Source organism: Lagenorhynchus albirostris, chromosome 18 (genome assembly GCF_949774975.1).
Source record: "Lagenorhynchus albirostris chromosome 18, mLagAlb1.1, whole genome shotgun sequence".
NCBI classification, from domain to species: domain Eukaryota; kingdom Metazoa; phylum Chordata; class Mammalia; order Artiodactyla; family Delphinidae; genus Lagenorhynchus; species Lagenorhynchus albirostris.
This window is the reverse complement of record NC_083112.1, coordinates 23,444,584-23,470,453: the sequence shown is the minus strand read 5'-3', so window position 1 is coordinate 23,470,453 and position 25,870 is coordinate 23,444,584. Positions and strand designations below refer to the sequence as shown.

Here is a 25,870-nt window from a genome sequence, read left to right as displayed (position 1 = left end):
TTCAGTAGTTGTGGTGCCCTGGCTCAGTAGTTGTGGCTCACAGGCTCAGTAGTTGTGGCGCACGGGCTTTGTTGCTCCATGGCATGTGGGATCTTCCCAGACCAGGACTTGAACCCGTGTCCCCTGCATTGGCAGGTGGATTCTTAACCCCTGCGCCACCAGGGAAGCCCCTGTTGAGTACTTTGGTTGGACTGAGGATCCTTAAAGTGAACCAATGGAAAATAAGACTGGAAAACTCAAAATATGTAGCCCCTGGGAAGCTCTAGAAAATGGCAAAAATATACCTCAACAGAACATCTTCTTGAAATCAATACTCATTTCCCTTCAGTTCAGGAGTAATTACATCTAGACAACTTGAAGGGAACCTCAAAGACTGTTTGGCCTCTTGCTAGCTAGCTCTAGGCTTGTCCTTCTCTGCCAGGGAAAGAATATTCCTTTACTGAGATTGCCCTAGTGCTCTGCCTTGTGAAAAGGTGAATCTTAGAACTGGAGCTGAGGACTTCCCTGGTGGCGCAGTGGTTAAGAATCCACCTGCCAACGCAGGAGACACGGGTTCCAGCCCTGGTCCAGGAAGATCCCACCTGCTGCAGAGCAACTAAGCCTGTGCACCACAACTACTGAGCATGCAGTCTAGAACCTGTGAGCCACAACTGCTGAGCCCACATGCCACAACTACTGAAGCCCACATGCCTAGAGCCCGTGCTCTGCAACAAGAGAAGCCACCGCAGTGAGAAGCCCGCACGCTGCAGCGAAGAGTAGATCCCACTCACCACAACTAGAGAAAGCCCGCGTGCAGCAACGAAGACTTAGTGAAGCAAAATAAATAAATAATTTTTTTTTTTTTTAAAGTCTAACTCTTTAAAAAAAAAGGAACTGGAACTGAGGAGAGGAAACCTAGATGAACTTTCCTCATCTTGTCTATGAAGAGCTCTAGACTTCTAAGAGAGAGTTACTGGGTGTTAAAGTTAGAGCACCTTCATACAGTTGGCCTTTGTGTCTTGATGTTTATCCTTATAGAGTCTCCTCTTGAAGACTTGGGGCTTTGATTTCCTAAGATTTGCATTCCCTTACAGAACTTGAAAACTGATGGCTATAGGGCCTTTTGGTTTTACTATCCATCTAGTCTCAATCTCCATCTTATGATTTCTGCTATACTGTTGTGAAATGACTCCATTCTATTCCCTAGTGAGATTATTGTAGCTTTTTTTTAGTTTTTGGATCTTATGGGTTTGCCTCTTTCACCACTAATCAGACAGAAACCGTTTCTATAGTGTCTCTCCTTAATTCTGATCCCATCAGAATTTGATTTGGCTGCAAGTACCTGAAAACTGAAAATAGTCGTATTATCTTAGAAAGACAATTTTATTTTTATCTCATGTAAATAGAAGCAGTCCAGGGGTGCTGTGGCAGCTACATGATCATCCAGGACGCGGGCTCCTTTCATCCCATTGTTCTTCCTTCCTTATCCGACATGACAGCTCCTGGTATAATGTCTACATTGCAGCCAGCAGGAAGGAGGAATGGAAAGGGAGAAGGACATTCCACCATCCCATGAAGGACTTCTCTGAGGCTGCACACACCACTCTGCTTATATCCTATAAGCCAACACTAGTAAACATAGCTGTACCTAAGTCTAAGGGGGGGCTTGGAAATATGTGTCTGGCTAAAAATAGGAATTTTGATCCTGTAGAAGAAGGGGAAAAGGGATCTTGGGGGGCAACCGTTGATCCTTGCTACATAAAACCTTTTTCTGTTGTGACGAATATTTTCCCAAGGTGGTTAAGGAGAAAAGCATAGACTGATATGGAGTATATAACTAATTTAAAATTTATCAGGATGAGCTCATAACTTTAAATTCTGAATTCTTGGCTCTTACTGTAAAATTTTTACATTGGTCTAGAAAGGTAGAAATAAGCTAGCTCTTAAGTTATTCATCACTTTTACTAATTTTTCACAGTTTGACTTCTTCTCTAAACATGGATACATTTTATCAAGTTTTTTAAATATAGCAGAGTCCATTGAGCATTGCATATGTAAATGAGGAGGAAATATTTACCTTTTAGCTTTATAGAAGATAAATACATTAAACCCACTATTAAGAATAGTCTAGGGGCTTCCCTGGTGGCCCAGTGGTTGAGAGTCCACCTACCGATGCAGAGGACGTGGGTTCGTGCCCCCGTCCGGGAAGATCCCACATGCTGCGGAGCGGCTAGGCCTGTGAGCCATGGCCGCTGAGCCTGCGTGTCCGGAGCCTGTGCTCTGCCATGGGAGAGGCCACAGCAGTGAGAGGCCCGCGTACCACAAAAAAAAAAAAAAAGAAAGAAAGAATAGTCTATAGAAAACATTTTAGCAATAGGTAACATAAAAGCTCTTGGTTAGAACAAATTCAAATACATGGAAATTAAATGAAATCTAGAATTATTTTAATTCACTGAAAATTAGCTGTAATCCTGAAGATTTTTAAAAATTCTGCACCACAGAGCTTGAGGAAAATGTGTTATTAATCATAATTCTCATTATTTAAAATGATTTACTTTAAAAACCCAGTATGTAACACTATAAGTGATAATTATTTTTTCCTCCATAGGCAAGAAGTTTGATAGCTGTGGGACTGGGTATTGCAGCTCTTGGATTTGCAGGTAAGATAAATAAAGGATATATATCAATAAATGTTGCAGGAGAAATATTTCCAAGTAGCTTCTATAGTGATTCATGAGAAGACCCTTAGTATTCTGAGGCTTTTGATTTTAAGACATACGTTCCCATTCTTTGCAACATTTATAGTCACTGAAGATTTGTCAGCACAGCAAAATCTAGATAAACTTTGTAGTGAAGGAAATTAACGATACAAAAGCTAGGAAAACTAGCCCCAATAATAATTGATCTTCCTGACATTTTTTTAGTTTGAGCTATAGTGTACTATTAAAAAATAAAATCTCTTTAATATGAAGCAGTGTAAGTGATAATGGGGCTCTTTTATTCTCCTATATTTTTTTCTTGCCGATAAGAATACACATTTTCTGAGCTGTCAGTTCTTTCTGATGAGCGTAGCCATTCTTTATAGTATATTTATCATTCATTTTAACATGTTGGTGTAATTTCTTTGACAAACCCAGGAGAACTTCTTTTACTGCCAAAATCTTTTTAGAAAGAATAAAGATTTAAAGTAAAATTGCTGTCTCTTGTAACCATTAATTTATAGTTATAAATTTAAATTGCATAGCTATTCTCTAATTAAATGTTAATCTGAGAGCATTTCCTTGTTGATAAAGGTTTACATTTTTCATTTAGCATTTGTGTCTCTTAAGTTCCATGGATTTGATCTTGTTAATTGGATCTTCTTTTTAGGTGGAGCTACATTCCATTGTGGTTATATGCAGTGAGATCCAATAGAAAAAGAGACATAAAAGATTTTGTTTTGTATAATATTTAATTCCACACAACTCTGTTTAAAGCACCTTACCAGTAAGAACTTTAAAATCGGGAAGATCAGTGGTTCAGATTCTCTTGGTTCTTGTACTGTCAAAGTCTTGTGTCTCATATAACTATAGTTAACTACTTACTGAGGTTTCATGAGAAGAGTATCGTGTCTGAAAAGGAATTCTGACAAACTTGCCCATAAACATAAAACAATTTTTGTATTAATTACTGTAGCAGAATAGGCATAGTTATTTCAAATTCAAGTGTAAGATTTTTATTTGAAATTAGAGAAAGATATACTTTTGCCAAGGTCTTGTTTCTACAATGAGAAGAATTGGTGTATGTGTTCTATCCATACTACTCTGTTGCCAAATTCAGTTTACTAACGAATATTAATAGCAGGCAGTTCTCTTTCAGGGTCAAATACGACTGAAGAGTAGAATCTAGGAGAAAGTACCCGTAGACTATTGGAACTAGATATTCTCCTCTATAGTTAAAGTAAATGTCCGGATGTCACTTCTTGAAGCCTTTAATTGCTTTTTTACATTGAGATTGCATGATTGTGGTTTTGAAGGAATTTTAAGGCACTTTAAAAGCCACATTTTATACTGTTGTAGAATCAAATGGAAGTTGATATTTATATAAGAGATTTAGATGAGTTAGGGTTTCCGCTTCATTTAATTTTACTTTATTTAATGTTCTACTTGATCTCAAGAGCTTTTTATCTCCTACTTAGATTGGCTACTTCACATCTTCCTATGTCTAGCATCCTTTGTTTTTCCCTGTAACATGTTGTTTGCACAGGAATGACAGTATGTTTAGACAGGTTACTTCTTATAAAACATCTATGTAGTTGAACTTTCCCAGCAGAAATCTTGATTTGCAAATAATGTTATGGTTAGAAATTGAATTTAAGTTCAGAGGGTCATAACTGGTTTTCTAGCAGAGCTTTGGGAAAAGAGACCCTAGTATTAGTAGACACACATTCTGATTAGGGTACAAAAGGTAAATTAGCCAGATAATATTTTATTCTTGTTCTATGCCCTCAAAACAATTTAGGGCCTGTTTTGCTATTGATACTTAGTTGTCCAGACTCAGAGGAATTTTGATTATTAGGATGCCTAAGAAAGGAAAGCACTAAAATAAAAGAAGCTTTTATGAGAGTAGTCATCCTCAGTGAGAAATTGAGTACTAGGGTGTTATTGTTTTTATGACCTGTAACATTGTATAAAAGTAGGATTTTATACATAACCATTGAAATTTTCTAATTTTATAATTATGAACTAAAGTTTAATTTAGTAGCTATGAAAATTATATTAAAATGAAATCTGTCCTCCATTTAATAAATTAGAAATTTGAAAAAATGTGACTGTCTTTCAGGTAGATTTTGAGATAGGTATTAAAATAACATACAAAGTAAACAATAAATACATGGTGAGCACTTTGTGGGTGTTGGCTTTCATTATAGAAAATATATTTGCTTTTATTCCTGTTACTATTTAGGTCGCTACACATCTCAAATCTGGAAACCTCTAGGACAAGTAATCACAGAAACTGCAAAGAAGATTTCAACCCCTGTAAGTTAAAAATGGCTTTAGTTAGAAATCTAACCTTGCTTTGATTTTTGTTTATATGCCATTATTGATAGTAATTCAGAAAAATGTTTTGGATTTTCATACAAATGTTTGTATCATTGGCAACTTTACTTTATTGATTTAGTTTCTTTTAAGTTTCTTGGTCATGTTATTTTATATCTAAGCTTATTCCTGACTTTGACTTTTAATTATCGTATTCCTTTTAGTAGTATTACATCAACTTTGAGGTAATTTATTTTCCTTGTTTAATTAGTATTCATTTAGTGATTGTCCTGTGCCAGGGGCTAGGCATAGCTGGTGAACAAGACAGACATGGTGCCTGTCCTGATGGAGATTACCCAAAAGTTGATTTCATCTTCAAATTTGAAACTAGTTCCCTCGTACCACCACACCTGGCTATCTCAAACATAAAATTATATGATTCCAACCTTGAAACCTATAGGGCTTATACATTCATCTACCAGCATTACAGCTACTCTGCTGAGCTGAATATAAGTAAAAGATGAATGATAGTAGGTATCTAAAAAGCTATAGTGTGGTGAACTGGGTGAACTGTGCTTTGTGACCACTAGAGACCATGCAAAGAAAACTCACTGAAGCAGTACAACATAAACATTGATTTCTGGGAAACAGCAGATCTGGGATAGATCAGCTTGACTTACAGCAATTTGAGAATGAATGGCTTGTTTTAGCAAAGGCATTATAGGCTTGTGAGGCTTAGTTAGTCATGAACAATAACCACACTTTCAAAGGATGACATACTATATTATGACAGATAATTAAACTCGGGGTCAAAAGAACTGCAAGTGATTTTGCAGACTTATAAATGCATGTCTGTGATTAGAGGGAGCATGTGTTTATTTTCTGTTTTCCTGTTTATATTTTATTTGGCTAAAGTATTAATAGGTATTTAGCATTCATTCAGTAAATGTTCATTAAGCACCTACTACATACTGGACATTATTGTGGGGAGTGGGAGGTAGTCATGAACTAGACAAAGACACTGCCTTCTAGGAGTTTACTTTTTAGTGGAAACAATTAACAAATAAATAAGATACATAATATGTAGAGGTGTTGAAGGTAGGAGTTTAGTTTTCTTTAGAGAACTAAATCAGAGTAAGAGATTGATTCTTTAACAGCAGAGAGGAATCTATATTAGATAGGTCTGGAAAGGCCTCTCTGAGAAGATGAGGGAGCAGGCCATGTGAACATCTGAAGAAAGAGCTTTCTAGTGGGAACACTGCAAAGGTCCCGAGGTGGAAATGAATTTAGCAGCAAGAGTAACTCCAGTGGAGTATGTGGAAGGAACAGTGGTAGTTTGGGCCCAGATCACTTAGGGCCAAATAGACTGTGACAAAGATAGCAGATTTTGGTTTAAGTGTGATGGAAAGCCTTTGGAAGGTTTTGAGCATGTGGGCAACATGATTACCAATTTAGGTGATCACTCTGCCTGCTGCAAAGAGTATAGACTAGAATGAGTCAGAGGAGAAGCTGTGAAACCTGTTAAGAGGGTACTGAGATAGTCCAGGGACTTAGGTGATGGTGGCTTGACATAGTTATTTAAATGTCTTTCCGTATGTTTATGTAAAGCAAATTGAGAGACTTTCAGAAATCATTTCTCTCTGTTTATGCTGATCTTCAGTAGATATATTTATACCATAAATAGACTTGTGTTTTGTAGAACTACATTATTTAACACTGAAAGGAAAAGAGAAAGAAAATGAGAAACATTTCACTGCTCTGTGCAGGCTCACAGATAACGTAGAATAGTTTAAGAGATTATTATGGGTATCCTGAATGCAGCCCCTGCATTTCTTTTTTCTTTTCAAATGTGTCTTTATTTATTTATTTATTTATTTATTGGCTGCATTGGGTCTTCGTTGCTGTGCGAAGGCTTTCTCTAGTTGTGGTGAGCGGGGGCTACTCTTCATTGCAGTGTGTGGACTTCTCATTGCGGTGGCTTCTCTTGTTGTGGAGCACGGGCTCTAGGACGCGGGCTTCAGTTGTTGTGGCATGTGGGCTCAGTAGTTGTGGCTCGTGGGCTCTAGAGTGCAGGCTCAGTAGTTGTGGCTCATGGGCTTAGTTGCTCCGCGGCATGTGGGATCTTCCTGGACCAGGGCTCGAACCTGTGTCCCCTGCATTGGCAGGCAGATTCTTAACCACTGCGCTACCAGGGAAGTCCCGGCCCCTGCATTTCTTAAGGAGAGAAAAGTGATACGTGCCCCCTTTCCCTCCCTTTTGTGGGCTTCAAGTTAAGACAAGTGCCTTTTGATAAATCTGGCCCCTTTTCCACAAAGTACTACTCTTGCAGTTTGCAGTGAAACATCTTGGAATATCTTTATCATCATCATAATTATACCTCAGTGAAGATAGGAGTTTTTAAAATACTTCTTTAAATATTAATTGTTCCAGGGAAATTGAGGAATGAAATATATACATACTTCCTCTTGGCACTGATTCCAAAAAGCCAAATTCATAAGCACAGCATTTACAGTGTTTTGATTTTGTAACTGTGTTCATTATTGAATCAAATAGAGTTACTAACAAATAGGGACTGTAGTTGTGTGTCAGTAAATCCCTGTCATTCAGAAGAGAATGTTCAAGGCTCAAGTTCCCATGGGTTCTCTTTTCATTTTTTCTTAAACTTTATTCGCTTCTTTGATGCTTTAACATCATCTTTTTCTTAAATCTCATCTTTCTTTTTCTCATGCTTTTTTCCCCATTCTTCTGGAATATTGCCTAGAATAATTTTGTTCATATGGAATGCATGGAGAGTTTGTTTCTTTCCCTCTCACTGTTGTCATGTAGCCGCTGGCTCCTTGGAATCTGGTGGAGCCAGTATTAGAGGGATACTACAGAAGTCTCTGCTCAGACAGAGTCTCCGTGCCCACCTTTATACTTTCCTGCATACTCTCAGCCACATTTTTTGGTACTCTCAGACTTAGCCAGATTTTCTGGTGTTCTTTTTGCTTTGTACACTGCTTGTTTTGATTTTGATTTTCTTTTGTTTGTGCTTTTGGTTTTTAGGTTGGGGTGATTTTTGTTTGTGTGTTTGTTGTTTAGTGCTGGAAATTTGGGGGATTTTCTCTTTATTATTGATGTTCTGAAATTTCACAGGAATTTTTAGCCTTGGCTTATGTGAAAATTGTCTGTTTTTTGTTCTGTTAGATCCTCATATATTTTTTCTTTATTTTTTCCTTCCAATGTGTCTCTGCTCCCGGAACTCATATAAGTGGCCTTTCTCAGCAGTTTGGTAGATTTATTTCAACAATTTAATTGAATGAGAAGATTGGCAGTGTGCTGTGAGCACATAGGTGGCTTATATCAACAGTCATGTCTCTTCCAAATCAAGGAGCCCAGAGGCAGTCTTGGAACCTCCAGAACCCAGGAGTGGTTGAGTACTATGTGTATTTTACTGCTTGGCATAACTGTCCCCCTCTTCAGCCCTCTGGGTTCAGTGTGATCTGTTGGTACTCGCCTTTGCTTCTCTTGGGACCTACCACCCACAGCTGGGTGCATCCCAGACATATGATTCTCTTTCTTGGCCTGAGGCTAAAGTGGTAGGTGGCAGGCCCTTATGCCCAATGCTAATGGAGTTAGGAATCATCTCTCTCTGCTGTTCTGGTTTAATTAATTACCCTGATGTTATTTTTTGTATTTGTTGACTCTGAATTTAGTCAGAGGGGCTGCTGAATTGGGGCTGCTGTGATTTTTTCTACATGTGCAGTCTTACCTGTTTTCAATCTTCCAGGATTTCTTTAAACTTTCTGGTTTGCTACTTGATCCATTTCTTGTTTTCTAGGCCTCTTATGGATTTTTCTTGTTTAAAATATCTTTTCTCATTTCACAGGCACTTTGGAAAGCAAAAGACTTTTATTATTAAGTCTGCTGTTTTGAACCAGTACCTTTTACTTGATTTTTTTTAAGTATTAATGTATATTATTGACCCAGCTATTGTCTAATTACCCCTAATTTTTTTCTTGGGGAAAAAACCCAAGTCATTTATCTTCTTTTGAGGCTTTTATTTTTCTATTTGTTAATTTTTCTTTTTACTTGAATACAAGTTTTTAAAATTGGACTTACATTGTTTTATGGTTAAGTGAAATTCATGGAAATAACACTAATTAAAATCATCCTGTGGCTCTATAAATCAAATAGATTATTGTACATAATTAAAGTTTATAGTTTATGGTAAATGTGTTTCTTCTCTTAAGACTATGGAATGATATATTTTCCTGGTTGTCTGGAGGGCTTTTATGTTTCAAGTGATTGAGTAAATTAGCTAATGAAGACTTTAACTTGGTTCGTTTCACATCTTCTTTAATAATATATAGCACTACAGCATTCAATGTTAATTTTAGAAGGAAAATTATTTTGATTTTTGTTTATATATATACTTTATAAATAAAATAATACAAAATAATAATTTGTAAGGTTCAGGGTGTGTTTCCAATAGACAGCAGAATAAATCCCACTATTTCTGTTCTTGGAAATTCTATTAGAAAAATATAACCATCTACTCCATCTGTTTGGTGTTCCTTATTGTAATCACATCTTTTTGAATTTAAACATTTCCTTGACCCACCAGTGTTGTCAGAAAATAGTTCTGCATTGCCTTTGTCTGTATATCCTAATATAATGCAGTATTGGTGTATTACTTGTAAGCTTCAAAGGGCTTACAATTTCTTTTTAAAATTATGTAATGTAAAACCTAAATTCCATATGAGTTTAGAAGGCATGATTTTTTCTGAAGTAGCATGAGCAGTTGTTTTTCGTTGTTTTCTCTGTCTGCCTTTCTGTATATAGCCCCCAAATATTAAATGTCTATCCTCAAAAATGATATAGCTCCTTTAGAAGGATTATGATGATTGTATATTTACTTGTAAGCTTATTTGTAAACAGGGCAGTGTTTTAGGGTATGAGCCTCATCCAGTTGCTAGACTTTAAGTAACCTTTTCTTAGTCTCCTTTTCTACCTGGAAAAAACAAAGTAAAAAATTTGCTTAGATATAATGGCTACTTTTAGGGTTAATGAGCTTTGTGAATATAGTGGAAATGACAGTTCATGAAACATCATCAATTTATTATGCTGAAAATTTGGAGCTCACAAAGGTAGATACTCATAGAAATATTAGGGAGTAAGGTATGCATCTAGTAAAAATTTTGATCACCTGAGAGAAACCTTAAAACCAGCTGTTCTTCCTCTGTTTTCTATTCCTTTATATATATTCCCCTATATATCTCTTATTCCTTTATATATTCCCCTGTGTGTGTGTGCTTGTGTATATATACATAATTTGTCCACATTAGTATGTGTACTTAAACAATTTGCTTCCCTTCCTCCCCTCACAATTTGGAGGAGGGGGTTGTTTTTTGTTTTCTTACTAGATTGTTAATTACTTGAAATTTGGAATAGTACATCATATTCCTCACAGTACTGGTACATTGATAGATTAGCATCTATGTGATAAAGGACAGAACTTCACTTGTCTCATTTGAAAAGGTCCTGGCACATAGTAGGTGCTAATGTATTTGTTGAATGAGTTAATTGCCAGGGAATTATTACCAATGGAAATTTATGACAAGCTGTTCAAAGAGAATAGCTTATACAAATGACCAGATCTGGCTCCTTAGGACTCATTTCTTAAGCTCTAATAATTTAGTTGGTTTCCTTTTAGTCCCTTTTTTTAAAAAAAAAATTGTATTTGTAACTGTGTTTATTGTTGAAAATTTAGAAAGTAAAAATAAACATGAAGAAAATAATTATTCATAATTCCACCACCCCAAAATAACATTTTGGTGTGTATACTTTCAGATTTTGTTTTATGCAAGCATACACTTTGTTTTTCCTTAGAAAAATATGGGTTCACGTTTTAGAAACATGCACGCATTCAATCATGTGTGAATTTTTTTCCTTCTAAAAGTTGAGTTCATGCATCTTGTTTTCTCGAAGAGCTCCTGAAGAGTTGTCTCTCTTTGCTGTCTCCCATTCCTTTCCTCCTGTTCTGTGTTTTTTGTTTTTGTTTTTTTAATTTATTTTTGTCTGCATTGGGTCTTTGTTGCTGCATGCAGGCTTTCTCTAGTTGTGGTGAGCAGGGGCTACTCTTCTTTGTGGTGCGCGGGCTTCTCATTGCAGTGGCTTATCTTGTTGCGGAGCACAGGCTCTAGGCGCGTGGGCTTCAGTAGTTGTGGCGGGCGGGCTTAGTTGTTCCACAGCATGTGGGATCTTCCCGGACCAGGGCTCGAACCCGTGTCCCCTGCATTAGCAGGTGGATTCTTTACCATTGCGCCACCAAGGAAGCCCTCTCCTGTTCTCTCTTAAACTCACTCTAATCAAACCTTCACTTCCAGTACCTTCACTAGACTTAGATTTACCAAAGGGTAAATCCAGCCGTCAGCCCTCAGTTCTTGTCTTACTTGACCTATTGGAAGCATTTGAAACTTTTTTTTTTTTTTTTTTTTGCTACGCGGGCCTCTCACTGTTGTGGCCTCTCCCATTGTGGAGCACAGGCTCCGGACGCGCAGGCTCAGCGGCCGTGGCTCACGGGCCCAGCCGCTCCGTGGCATGTGGGATCTTCCCGGACCGGGGCACGAACCCGTGTCCCCTGCATCGGCAGGCGGACTCTCAACCACTGCGCCACCAGGGAAGCCCTGAAACTATTTTTCACTTCCTCACTTTTGGCATCTGCTTTTCCTCCTCCTGCACCACTAGGCCATCACAGTTTCCTTTACTGATTCCTCCCCATCTCTGTGCCATTAAATGTTGCAGTTTCTAGGGCTCAGTCTTTGGACTTCTTATCTACACTCCCACTCTAGGTGACCTCATTTAGTCTCACACCTTTAAATACCGTCTGTGTACTCATGACTCCTAAATGTTATCTCCAGGTCAGACTTTTCCTCCACTTACATAGACGTTTTTGAAACTTAATGTAACCAAAACCAATCTCCTGATATGTGTTACCCACAAGAAACAAGTAACAAATAACCACGCCTTGTCTAAGTCACTAATGGCAGTTTAGGCCAGAAACCTTACAGTCATTTGCAGAGTGAGACAAAGTTTAGCAAGCTGTTAGTTTATTAGAGAAAGCTCTTAGGATCAACAGCTCCAGGAGGCAAGAGAAGGAAGAAGAATGGAGGGATAATGTAGGCTGCAGTGCAGTCTTAGTAAAAGGCCTGAGACAGCGAACCCCCCGGGACCTCTGACGCTCAGGTGACTCATCGTGATTATCCCGATTTGGGGCAAGAGGCCATGAAGCTAAGTGACATCACCTGGGAGGTAAATATAGCTAAGAAGTCCAAGGACTGAGCCCTGGAGAAGCACAGTGTTTATACCCTGACGTCAGCCAGCCATCAGCTAGAGACCCTCCTGCGAAGGGGGCGTGAGCCTGACATTCTTCAGCCAAGGCAATTGCTGGAGTTTGACAGCTGAGTGCTGTCTGCCAGCGGCAGCCCCAGTGTCTGAGGAGTAAGTGCCTCAGCTCTGAAGGGGGATCTGTGCAGTGTATAGCAGCGTTTACTGCATCATCTTTAGTTCCCTGCTTTTTCTCATATCCCATATTCAATCCAAGCAAATGTTATTTCTGCTTTCAAAGTACATCCAAAATCTGACAGCTCTCACCTCCTCCTCTACTACCACATTGGTCCATACCAGCATCATCTCTTGCCTAGATTACTGTTATGTCATCTTAACTGGTCTCCTGCCTGCACTCTGTACCTGTCTTTCTATTCTCTACACAGCAGTTAGAGTAATTCTTTTAAAACCAAGTCAAATCTGTTACCCCAGTGCTCTGGTTCTCCTACCACTGAGAATAAAATCCTAAATCATTTCCATTGCTTCCAAGGCCCTCCACAATCTGGCGCCTGTTATCTCTCTACTACTTCTCTCCTTGCTCAGGCCTCTCCAGCCACACTGACCTTTCAGTCTAGTCTTCCGGTCTCTTGGCCTCCCTGTCTAATATCCTGATGTCCTCCTCACGTTGTCAGCTTCTCCTCTTTCTCAGTCAGCCAGTCTAGTAGGTTAAAAAGATGTCTGTCATCTCTACAGTAAGTGACTTGGTCAAGGTTATCCAATGAGAAAATTACCGTAGAGCTTAGATAAAGTTCAGGCCTTTTGCTTCTACTGACCTGTTTTATTCCTTCAGTGTAGTGTTTATCTTGGTCATAATTTCTTGTAGAGGATTATTGTTTAGTGCTCTCCCTCCCCACCTCCCACAATTCCAAGTTGACTTCTGGAAAATACATTGCTCTTTTTTTTTTGAAAAAAAAATTTTTTTAAGAAGATGTTGGGGGTAGGAGTTAATTAATTAATTTATTTTTGGCTGTGTTGGGTCTTCGTTTCTGTGCGAGGGTTTTCTCTAGTTGTGGCGAGCGGGGGCCACTCTTCGTCGCAGTGCGCGGGCCTCTCACTGTCACGGCCTCTCTTGTTGCGGAGCACAGGCTCCAGACGCGCAGGCTCAGTAGTTGTGGCTCACGGGCCCAGTTGCTCCGCGGCATGTGGGATCCTCCCAGACCAGTGCTCGAACCCGTGTCCCCTGCACTGGCAGGCAGATTCTCAACCACTGCGCCACCAGGGAAGCCCTGGAAAATACATTACTCTTATTGCAGCTGTGTGATGGGATTGAGGTCATGCCACCTCATATGTGGAACTAATTATTTCTTGCTCTTTCTTTCCTCTATAGAGTTTTTCATCCTACTATAAAGGAGGATTTGAACAAAAAATGAGTAGGCAAGAAGCAAGTCTTATTTTAGGTGTAAGGTAAGTGTGCTGCATAAGTATTATTTTGTTCTGTGGCTAAGTTTGTCTTGAAAAAGAAGAAAATGTGACAGTAAAGTTATCCTTATATTTTAAATTATGAATAGGAGGCAGAGGAGAAAATATCAAATTTTTACATTTTAAAACCTCAAATCTAAGAAATTATCCTACCACCCCTAAAAAAAACCAGGCGTATTTGTGATGTGCCTTTATTTCTTAACAAGGAGCTATTGTATTTTAATACTAAAGTTCCAATGCAATTATCAAAATAACCTTTATTGTGACAATGAATTCTTTCTGGAGTCAGTTTTCTAATTTGATATGTGTCATATTTTGGGGATCTGTTTCACACTTCTTTCTTAGTTCCACAATTTGACATCTAGCATATTTCATTAGATTTGTTTTACCTTAGTATCCATTTATTGTCTAACTTTGAATGGCTTGTAGAAAGTTAATGATATTATGTGATTGCTGTATATCATTTAACACTTAAAGTTAATAATACATCCCCTACCATAGATTTACCAGTATCTATATTTGTTTACCTTATGTTCCCTTAGAGCTCACTCAAATTTTTATGGGGGTTGGTTACAATATGTTAGCTACAACACATCTTATGGTGACTTAGTCAACATAATTAAGGAGAATAGATCATAAAGTCCTATATCAACAGAATTCTTAAATCTCTTTTAGATTAGCAGATATTTAAGGCCAAACATTTTGTAAGTTCTTATGACTAATCAAGAAAAAACAAAAAGGTGGGTAGGGGAGTAACAGCTCAATTTAGCTTGGTGCTTCATTTAAATATAAGAAGAGATGGGGGCTTCCCTGGTGGTGCAGTGGTTAAGAATCCGCCTGCCAATGCAGGGGACACGGGTTCGAGCCCTCGTCCGGGAAGATCCCACATACCGCGGAGCAACTAAGCCCGTGCACCACAACTACTGAGCCTGCGTGCCACAACTACTGAAGTCCATTCCCGTAGAGCCCGTGCTCCACAACAAGAGAAGCCACTGCAACGAGAAGCCCGTGCACCACCATGAAGAGTAGCCTCTGCTCGCTGCAACTAGAGAAAGCCCGTGTGCAGCAATGAAGACCAAGTGCAGCCATAAATAAATAAAATAAATTTATTTTAAAAAATTAAAAAATAAGAAGAAATGGGCTCTCTCACTGAGAATACAAAAAAAAGAAATGAAAAAAAAGAAAAGAAATGATTTTAAGCAGGGAAACCAAACTAGGAAATTAGCTGTATTGCTAACTATAGTTTTCTTTAATATTATTCAGAGTGGCATTGTTATTTTTCTTGGGCCCCCATATCATCCCATTCATAGTGTTGAAATGTGAATATGATGCACATTATTAAACCAAACACAAAAGTTTTTGAGGGTATCATTTAATATCATCCAAGGTACTCCTGTTTTTAGGAAAGATAATTAGGAGTTGACTTAAGATACATGGTTATAAAGTTTTATCCCGTTGAGCTGGAAGCTGTACAAAATTTCACAAGGAACATTGAGTGGCTAACAGCACAGACTCTGATAACAAGTGAATCTAGGTACAAATACCATTTTTACCACCTGTTAGGTGCGTGACTTCAGTCTCATCATTTGTAAAATAGAGAAAATGTTAGTTTCTACTGCATAGGGTTGCTGCGAAGATGAACACATATGAAGTTTTAGCATAAACGTAGAACTTGGTAACTACCCAATAAATATCAGGTAAGCAGACAGATCCTCGTCCTGATTCTGTCGCTGAGGCACTTATTGTTAGCTTTTCTGCACTTCAGCGTCTTCATTTTTGATTTGGAATTAATAATATCTGCCTTGTCGGAATTTATAATGACATGAGTGACCTTTTTATCCACGTGCCTGCCAGATAACAGGTGCTGCATAAATGTTGGTGCCGCTCCATTCCCATCTCTGTCATGAATGCAGAAGCTAAATATTTGCCCTTAACACATTAAATAGAAAGGTGGACCTTATTTGCTTTCCTCTAGCCCTTTCTTTCAGTCAGGCGGCATTGATTTTGAGGAGATTCTCAAAGTGTGAATACATTGCTGTGGTTCCATTTTCTGTGATAAGTGAATCCAAATGATTTAGACTACATAACAAGTAGGTGAAGACAAAATGGAGCTGACTCTGTTGATACTCTATTTAAAAACAAAGAAACCCCTATGTTACTAGCTGACTATGTTACCAGATGTCTCTGTATATTCTTACATATTGCGTAAGCCTGAAATATTTTACTGAGCTGCCCAGGAAAACTTAATATACCTGATATATTCTGAAATTATGCACACATTTGTGATTTTCAGACTTTCTAAAAACTTCTGTGGAACTCTGTTTAAATGTTATTCAATAGACTAGTAGTAGAAAAAGATGAGACCCAAACTGCTCCATTTGCTACAGGATCAGGGAACACTACTCTGTTCTATACACCCCACTCACCTACTCCCAGTCAAATGCATTCCAGGGAGCAGTTTGAAATCCCTGATCTAGGCAAAATGATATTTAATTTAAAGTTACATTTTCAGTTTGTGGTGGAATTGTCTATACTGGAGATATATCAGAGCTACGTTTAATTTTTAATGCTTTGTTTAAGAACTAGGATTCTCTCATCTTGCTTAATCTTTACAAGACCAATATCAAGGAGCTTATATCCTATATTTTCTTCTAGTAGTTTTAAGGTGTTACATCTAAGGCTTTAATCCATTTTGAGTTAATTTTGGTGTGTGGTACAAGATAAAGGTCCAGTTTTATTCCTTTGCATATGACTGTTCAGATTTTCTGTTCCCAATAAACACCATTTATTGAAGAGACTATCCTTTCCCTTACTGTATATTCTCTATTCCTTTGTTGTAAATTAATTGACTGTATAGGTATGGGTTTATTTCTAGGCTCTGTTCTGTACCATTAATCTATGTGTCTTTTTATGCCAATACCATACTGTTTGATTGCTAGAGCATTTGTAATATATTGATAGATTGAAATCAGGAAGTTTGATGCCTCCAGCTTTGTTCTTCTTTCTCAAGATTCCTTTGGTTATTCAGGATCTTTTGTGGTTGGTTCCATACAAATTTTAGGAATTTTTGTTCTATTGCTGTGAAAAATGCCTTTGGAATTTTGATATAAGTTGCATTGAATCTGTATAGTGCTTTGGATAGTATGGACATTTTAAAAAATTACTTCTTCCAATCCATGAGCACAGAATATCTTTGCATTTTTTTGTGTCTTCAGTTTCTTTCATCAGTGTCTTCTGGTTTTCAGTGTACAGGTCTTTCACCTCCTTGGTTAAATTTATTCTTCGGTATTTTATTGTTTTTGATGCAATTTTAAATGGGATTGTTTTCTTGATTTTCTGATAGTTTGTTATTAGTATATAGAAACAATAAATTATTGTACGTTGATTTTCGAGCCTGCAACTTTACTGAATTTGTTGATTAGTTCTAACAGTTTTTTGGTGTAGTCTTTAGGGTTTTTTATAGGTAAAAATGTCATCTGCAAATAATGACAGTTTTACTTCTTCCTTTCTCATTTGGATGCCTTTTATTTCTTTTTCTTGACTAATTGCTCTGACTAGGACTTCCAATGCTATGTTGAATAAAGGTGGTGAGAGTGGGCAACTTTGTCTTGTTTCTGATCTGATCTTTTCATCATTGAGTATAATGTTAGCTGTGGGCTTTTCATATATGGTCTTTATTATGTTGAGGTTCGTTCCCTCTATACCAACCTTGTCAAGAGTTTTTATCATTAATGGATATTGAATTTTGTCAAATGCTTCTTCTACATCTATTGAAATGACTATGTGATTTTTATCCTTCGTTTTGTTTGGAATAAATCCCACTTAATCATGGTATATGATCCTTTCTTTTAATGTATTGTTGAATTCGATTTGGTAATATTTGTTGAGAATTTTTGCATTTGTGATCATCAGGGATATTGGCTTGTATTTTTCTTTTCTTGTAGTGCCCTTGTCTGGTTTTGGTGTCAGGGTAATGCTAGCCTCATAAAATGAGTTTGGCAGTGTTTCCTCCTCTTCCATGTTTTGGAAGAGTTTAAGGATTGGTGTTAATTATTCTTTAAATGTTTGGTAGAATTAAGTGAAGACATCTGGTCCTGGACTTTTCTTTGTTGGAAGTTTTCTGATTGCTGATTCAGTCTCATTAGTAGTAACTGGTCTGTTCATATTTTCTATGATTCAGTCTTGGTAGATGCTTTGTTTCTAGGAATTTATCCATTTATTTCTCCTAGGGTGTCCAATTTGTTATTGGACTGTGAACTACAGTTCACAGTAGTCTCTTATCCTTTGTATTTCTGTGGTATCAGTTGTAATCTCTCCTTTTTCATTTCTGATTTTACTTGAGTCCTCTGTTTTCTTGGTGATCTAGCTAGTGGTTTGTCTGTTTTGTATATATTCTCAAAAAACTAGCTCTTAGTTTCATTGATTTTTGGTTTCTTGGTCTTTTTAGTCTCTATTTCATTTATTTTCACTGTGATCTTTATTTTCCTTCTACTAGTTTTGGGCTTAGTTTGTTCTTCTTTTTATACTTCTCTGAGGTGTAAAGTTAGGTTGTTTATCTGAGTTCTTTTTTTTCCCCCTGAATGTAGGCTTTTATTACTATAATTCCTCTTAGAAATGCTTTGGCTGCATCCCATAAGTTTTGGTAGGTTGTTCATTTGTCTCAAGATTTCTTTTGATTTCTCTTTTGATTTGCTTTTTGACTTATTTATTTTATTTATAGAAGAATGTTTATATGCTTATGTAGCAATTGATAGTGTATTTTAACATGTTTGATGATCTGTTACTTAACCCCAGGAGATTAGAAGTAGCAAGTAACTGGCAAGTAATAGCTAGAGACTAGAACACTGGCAGAATTGAGGATTGACAACTGACAGCAAGGAAGGCAGTGTTCAAAACAGACAGAAGAACTTAAATGGATAGCATTTTATGACCATTTAGGAGAAGGGCAAGCAAACCTCTGCAGACCTTGAGAGTTTCTTTGCACTTAATTGATACTCATGATAATGCTTTTTGAGTCATTCAAGATATGCTAGATTAGATTATTTATATCCCATTTTTTAAAAAGTAGGAAGTGTAATACACTTTCATAAGCATTCTTTATGTTCATGATAATAACTACTATTCTTTGAACACTAACTTTATGCCAGGTCATGCTCATCCTTTTTGCTTATATAATCTAACTTGTCCTTAAAATAATCCTAGGAGGTATGCTTATGAGAAAATTTTGCTTGTGAGAAAATTATAAGTCAGAGAGTTCAAGTAAGCAAGACGAAGTGTTTTTTTTGTTTGTTTTTGCCGCACTACACGGCATGTGGGATCTTGGTTCCCCAACCAGGGATCGAACCCGCGTCCCCTGAAGAGGAAGTACGGAGTCTTAACCACTGGACCACCAGGGAAGTCCCAAGACAAAGTTTTATAGATTATGAGTGATGGATTTAAACCAGTGTCTGAATATCTCTAAAAGTTCCTGCGTTTAGCCCCTACAGTGTGGTTCATCCGTATAGATGATTTTGAGTTTCACAGCAACCACTGTGTGCTTTGAGTCAGCTACTGTTATTTCCATTTGAGGCTCAGAAAAGCAGCTTAGATAAGCTAGTATAAATATTAAGTAGGAACACCAGGATCTTGTTATTATTAGTGTTAATTTTTTTCCTTACCTGGAAAATGTACTAGAGAGAAGGAGTTCCAGTACTGGATAAATTAGGTTTTGCAGGAATAATTTTAGGTTTATTTAACTTTCTCCTTTAATTTTTGTTTAGAGCATAGGCTCTAACAGCCAAGCTTTTCCCATAGTTTTCTCACAAATCTAAATAAATTATGAGCTATTAAGGGTTTTGAGATGTTCTGTTGAAAGATAATAATAGTAAAAGCTAACTATTATGGAACATTTGCTACACACCAGGCACTGCTGTAGCACTTTGTTGGCATCAACTAATTTAATCCTTGTAATTGCTCTATGAGGACTATGTTGTTCCTATCCCTGTTTCACAATGAAGAAACCGAAGCTCAGAGAGGGTAAAAAATTTGACCAAGGCTACCCCATCTTTCATGGCAGTGCTGGGATTAAAATCCTGAAGTCTGGTGGCCCTAGAGTTCAAATACCTGTTTGTTACATTATATATACTGCCTTCCCCTCAAAGAGCTTGAAGCATACATTTTCAAACTCACAGTAATAGTCTACAGGCTATGATTCTCCTATCCTTATATTGTGTGTATGTTTTTTTAATTGAGAATAAGGACTGAAGGAAAGTACATGCAGCATTGAATATGATTTATTTTGATGGTTGGTAGAATGAAGTGACAAGCTGTAATTCCATATTTATCCACAAGATGGTGAAATTCTCATTAGTTTTTAATTTCTTAAAACTCATATAAACCATTAATTTATAATCTGCATTTGACACTATTTGTTACAAGCACTTTAATTTCTTTTTACAGCCCATCTGCCGGCAAGGCCAAGATTAGAGCAGCTCACAGGAGAATCATGATTTTGAATCACCCAGATAAAGGTAGGTAAAATTCCTGTTATATAGCTGAAATGGAAATTTATGTGTCACACGTGTTGTGATTTTTCTTATAAATAAATGAGCCTTTAGATTGGAGTTCAGTGACCTACCGAAGTGATGCATTTATAGTTATCAGTGTTGGAAAACTTTGTTAGCAATTTCTATATATGAGTATCTAACCCCTGTTTGAGGCTCCTAGCATTTTTTAATCTTTTAAAAAAATATTTATTTATTTTACTTACTTATTTTCTTTATTTTTTTGGCTGCGTCAGGTCTTAGTTGTGGCATGCAGGGTCTTTTGTTGTGGCATACGGGATCTTCTTTGGGGCACGCGGGCTTCTTTCTAGTTGTGGCGCTTGGGCTCCAGGGCATGTGGGCTCTGTAGTTGTGGTGCACGGGCTCTCTGTCGAGGCGCATGACCTCAGTAGCTGTGCTGTGTGTGGGCTTAGTTGCCCCGCAGCATGTGGGATCTTAGTTCCCCGACCAGGGATTGAACCCACATCCCCTGCATTGGAAGGCAGATTCTTTACCACTGGACCATCAGGGAAGTCCTGAGGCTCCTAGCATTTTGATGGAGAAAGAAAAAACATGACTTGTGGACTCTTTGACTGTATTAACTGATTTGGGCATCATGAATTACATTTGTTTAACCTTGCACATAAAAGTACAAGACTTGGAGGATATTCTCTAAATCTCTTAATGTAGTATGTCACAGATGATTCTGAATTTCTTAATTTTATTCTGGAAGGCTCTGAGGCTGAGCTATTTTTTTTTAACTGGCCAGGTTTTAAATGTAGATTTATCTTACAGAAAGACAGTTATTATAACTTTAACTACCCTACAGCTGCTTGAGAGAGAAAGCCCATATGTTTATTACTGTTTCTGCTCTAAAATAACAGATGGCAGAAGGTTACACTGTATTTCAGAAGTCAGAAGTGGGGGAGTAGGGGGCAGAGAGTGAAGGGTTTCTTGGATTCTTACAGACTTTCAGTTTTCTAATTATTTTGAAAAAAATTAAAAACAAATTTTGGATTTCTACCCACCCTGACTCCAAAATCAGGCATTCTTTTTCAGCTTTCTCAATTACTGTAAAAATTCTTTTCACTAAATATCATCTCCTTTGGTTTTTGCACTTGCTATTCTTTAGTGTGAATAAACAAGAGAATAAACTTTGAAAAGAGGTTTTGCTTAAAATTTCTGAACAGCTTCAACAGTTACTAAAAGATCCATTCAACTAATTTACTTTGCACTGTGGGCTTTTAGAGTAATTGACTCAGAAAGAAATGTGTTTAAATGGTTCTGATGAACCTAGGGGCAGGACAGGAATAAAGACACAGACATAGAGAATGGATTTGAGGATGCGGGGAGGGGGAAGGGTAAGCTGGGACGAAGTGAGAGAGTGGCATGGACATATATACACTACCAAATGTAAAATAGATAGCTAGTGGGAAGCAGCCGCATAGCACAGGGTGATCAGCTCCGTGCTTTGTGATCACCTAGAGAGGTGTGATGGGGAGGGTGGGAGGGACATGAGGGAGGAGATATGGGGACGTTGTAAAGCAATTATATTCCAATAAAGATATTAAAGAAAGGAAGGGAGGGAGGGAGGGAATAAAATATTAAAGAAAGGTAGGAAGGGAGGAAAGAAGGAAGGGAGGGAGGGAGGGAGGAGTTTATCAAGTGTATGCCCTTCTCTCATTGATTGTGGTGGGATCAAGCACTCATGTATTTCAGATGACTGACAAGTTGTTGATTGTGTCTACTGGCAAGGAAGTGAGCTCTAAAATGTGTCTAAAAGAATATATATTTTTAGATACCTTTAGTAAAATATGGAAAATGTTTATATATGTTATGAGCCAGTAGTGTTTAAAGAATTACTTGATTTATTCTGAGATTGTATATTTATCAGAATTGGGGTTGTTGGCTGCCCTTAGTGTGCTTACTAGTATCCTCTAGTCTGGCCTTGCATTGGTGGCAGAGTGGGAGGGAATGGATCCGGAAGTAGGAGCCAGCATTCTTCTTCTTCATCTTCTGCCTTCTAGCTAGCAGCATGGCCTGGAACACTCCCCTAACCTCTCCAAATGTCAATGTTATCATCTACAAAATGAAAGGATTTATTTCTAAAGCTTTTTTTGGATATATGATATAATGTAATACTTTTATATACCTATTCAATTAATTAAGAACCCATACCTTATATTTCTATTCGGATCACATTTTTAACCTAAGAAAGATGCTTTTAATCAACAGTTGTCAACAACAAATGTGACAGCTGTAGACATCTTGTCCATATAATTGCTCATTCACCCAAAATTTTATAATATTTGGAGTTTCAGAGAGTTCATAGACTTCTTAAAACCCATCCATATACTCATAGTTAAGAACTCCTGCTCTAGTACAAGTATGATGATTTAAGGAATATTGCAACTACTTGAGGGAAAAAAATTCATGTTTGATGGAGTTGGGAGATGATAGCTCATAAATCTGGAAATTATCTCTTGAGAAGGAAGGTTGTTTTGTTTTGCTTCATTTTTAATGGGAAGAAGATAATGGATTTTGTTATTTATTTTCACAGTGGTTTATATTTTCTGATTTCTAACTCTACAGTAGTTATATTTAGATAAGGGTATTCCTCACCTGGTACAATCTGTCTCTATAAGAAGATAATAGATTTTAAATGAAAGTATCTGTCCTTGCAGAGAAAAAGCCAGGAATGTTTGGGGAAGTATGAGAACGGGCAGCTCTCAGCTTTGCCTGCTCTTTTTACAATTCTTCACCATATTTGCTTGGCCAGGTCTCCACTGAGTGTTACTTATAGGTGGTTGCAAACACTTGACTCCTCCACCCAGTGCTTCTGAAGTTCATGCATATTCTTTCTCTCACCACCCCACCCCCACGTGGCTTTTCTCTTGGTTTTGCTACCAGCTGGTAAAACAAAGCGAGAACTTCAAATGTGTGATCAAGATAACTTGTTACATATTTCATTATTAGCTTGTGCAAAGAAAGTGACACCAGAAAATTAGGTGTGGGAGATAAATTTTTTGTAACCAGTTTTAAATGAGCATTCAGATATGCTTTGGTAAAAGTAAATTTTGAAAAACAAAAAAAAAGTAAAGTTTGCCTTTTCTTTTAGTGAGATAAAAGGTTAATGCAGTAAAAATGTCTCAGCTCTTTGATCTAATGCTTTTAGAATGTCTTTTAGCTTGTATTTTTTAAAAAAAGTACTGGAGAAAACGATTAGTTATGAAGTTAGTAGTTTGATATTAATGCCTAACGAAAATAGGAAGACAGACTAGGTAAGTTTGAAAAACTGTAGAACCTCAGAGATCTCTCATAGACGGTCTAATCCAGTGCTTCTCAAAATGTAGTTTGCCTGTTCATACCAGGCCAGTTTGTTACCTGTGTGCAACAAATCAAAAACTGAAATCAAAAGTAAGCATTCAGGGCTTCCCTGGTGGTGCAGTGGTTGAGAGTCCGCCTGCTGATGCAGGGGACACGGGTTCGTGCCCCGGTGTGGGAAGATCCCACATGCCGCGGAGCAGCTGGGCCCGTGAGCCGCTGAGCCTGTGCGTCCGAAGCCTGTGCTCCGCAACGGGAGAGGCCACAGCAGTGAGAGGCCCGCGTACCGCAAAAAAGCATTCAGAAATCTTTATAGCCATTTGACATTGCTGTGACATCCAAGAAAATTTTTTAAAAAGTGCTTCACCATAGTTTGAGGACACTGGTCTAATCAATGCTGCCTACTAAATCTTTCTGCTCCATCCTGGGAAAAATGCCCTGTTAGCTTTCCTTAAAGATATTTAGTGATGGAGAGCTTCCTGCTTTGCAAAGCAGTGCTCTGATAGGCAGCGGTAACTACTAAAAAGTTCTTCCTTACACTTAGCTGAAATCTGCCTGCCACAGCACATTCTCAGTCTTTTTTCCATGTATGTCCCCTTTCAATATACATATAATGCTCTCTCTTCTTTAATAGTATTTAAATCAAAATTATATTAAATATTGGGATTAAAAGCAAGTCAAAGTAATTATACTGTTGAATGGGTTTTCCTTAATTACCCTTATTGTAAAAGAAGCCAAATTTGACATGAAGCCCTGGTAATAATATATTACAACTTATTACAATATATTGCATTTAAAATATGTATTTCAAACATTTAGAAAAAGGAAGATATGATCACTAAGAGTCAACATGGAATCACTAAGGAAAAGTGATGCCTAATTAGCTCAATTTCCGTTTTTGGTAGATGCACTAGACTATTATTTGTTTTGGAGGGCTCATCTTTCATTTCCCTTCATTTCAACATTTTAATTAGATTTAAGACTTTGTATAAGGTAATTTCGTTTTTCTCACATTAATTTTCCTTGATAAGTGGTGAGATGTTTAAAAGTAAAGAACATGGCTTATTTATCTTTAGAACCTATGTGTTTGACATTTAATAAATTCTAATTTTTTTCATGAGTGAATGAATAAGCAAATCAATAAAAAGAAGGCATACAAATAAAATGTACAGGTAAAATAGTGTTGTGAAAATGAATATATAATGATCATATCAAAATTTTAAAAGACTTATTAGCTTGATGTGAAATGACCTGAAACTATTCTTTTTATTCATTCAGAAATTATTTATTCAACTTCTACAAGGTGTCAGAACATTGTGCTAATAAATCTTGGGATTTAAACTGTAAAACAGAGTGGGGTTTCCCTGGTGGTGCAGTGGTTAAGAATCCGCCTGCCAATTCAGTGGTCACGGGTTCGAGCCCTGGCCCGGGGAGATCCCACATGCTGTGGAGCAACTAAGCTCGTGTGCCACAACTACTGAGCCTGTGCTCTAGAGCCCATGAGCCACAACTACTGAGCCTGTGTGCCACAACTACTGAAGCCCACACGCCTAGAGCCCGTGCTCCTCAACAAGAGAAGCCACCGCAATGAGAAGCCTGTGCACCACAATGAAAACCCAATACAGCCAAAAATAAATAAAAATAAAATAAATAGATTTTAAAAAACCCCCAAAACTGTAAAACAGGGCAACTAAATCCTTGTCCTCGTGGAACATACATTCTAGTGGCGGGACAGACAAAAAACAATTAAACCTATTTCAAATTGCAGTAAGTGCAATAAAGGGCACAATGGCCTGAGATTATAGAATACGGGAAAGAGGCAACTTTACATGGGATGATTGGGGAGCCCTCTCTGAGGAGCTCTAAGGGATGAAAAGAAGCTAGCCATGTGAAGAGTGGTTGGAAAGTTAAGGAACTAGCATGTTCCTAGGAGGAAAGAACTTATTGTGCTTAAGGGAGAAAACTAGTGTGATAGGGGTGTAATAAGCAAGGGGAGAAGCTGCATGAGATGAAGTGGTGCCCAGAGTTTGAAAACAGTATGCTTTATGGTAGTGAAACACTATAGGTTTTGTATAATATTAATATTCCGTAAGATGTCACAGAAAAACTCAAACGACCCAATATTTGGGTCGTTTTTGGCCAACCCAATATTTGAACTTTATTCTAAATAGAGTGGGAAGTTACTGTCAGGTTTTAAGCAATAAAACCTGATTTCCTTTTTTTAAAGAGATTATGTTTCTC

The 25,870-nt window shown here is 37.5% G+C and overlaps 1 protein-coding gene across 1 annotated transcript in view; it reads left to right on the top strand.

The window, feature by feature from the left end:
• The window catches only part of DNAJC15 (DnaJ heat shock protein family (Hsp40) member C15), a 62,581-nt gene that overhangs the window by 24,063 nt on the left and 12,648 nt on the right, over positions 1–25,870 (top strand). Inside the window, exons 2-5 of the mRNA XM_060129099.1 lie at positions 2,588–2,639; positions 4,924–4,997; positions 13,693–13,769; positions 20,223–20,293. Coding sequence (XP_059985082.1) covers positions 2,588–2,639; positions 4,924–4,997; positions 13,693–13,769; positions 20,223–20,293 — 274 coding nt within the window. The remainder of the gene's footprint in view (positions 1–2,587; positions 2,640–4,923; positions 4,998–13,692; positions 13,770–20,222; positions 20,294–25,870) is intronic.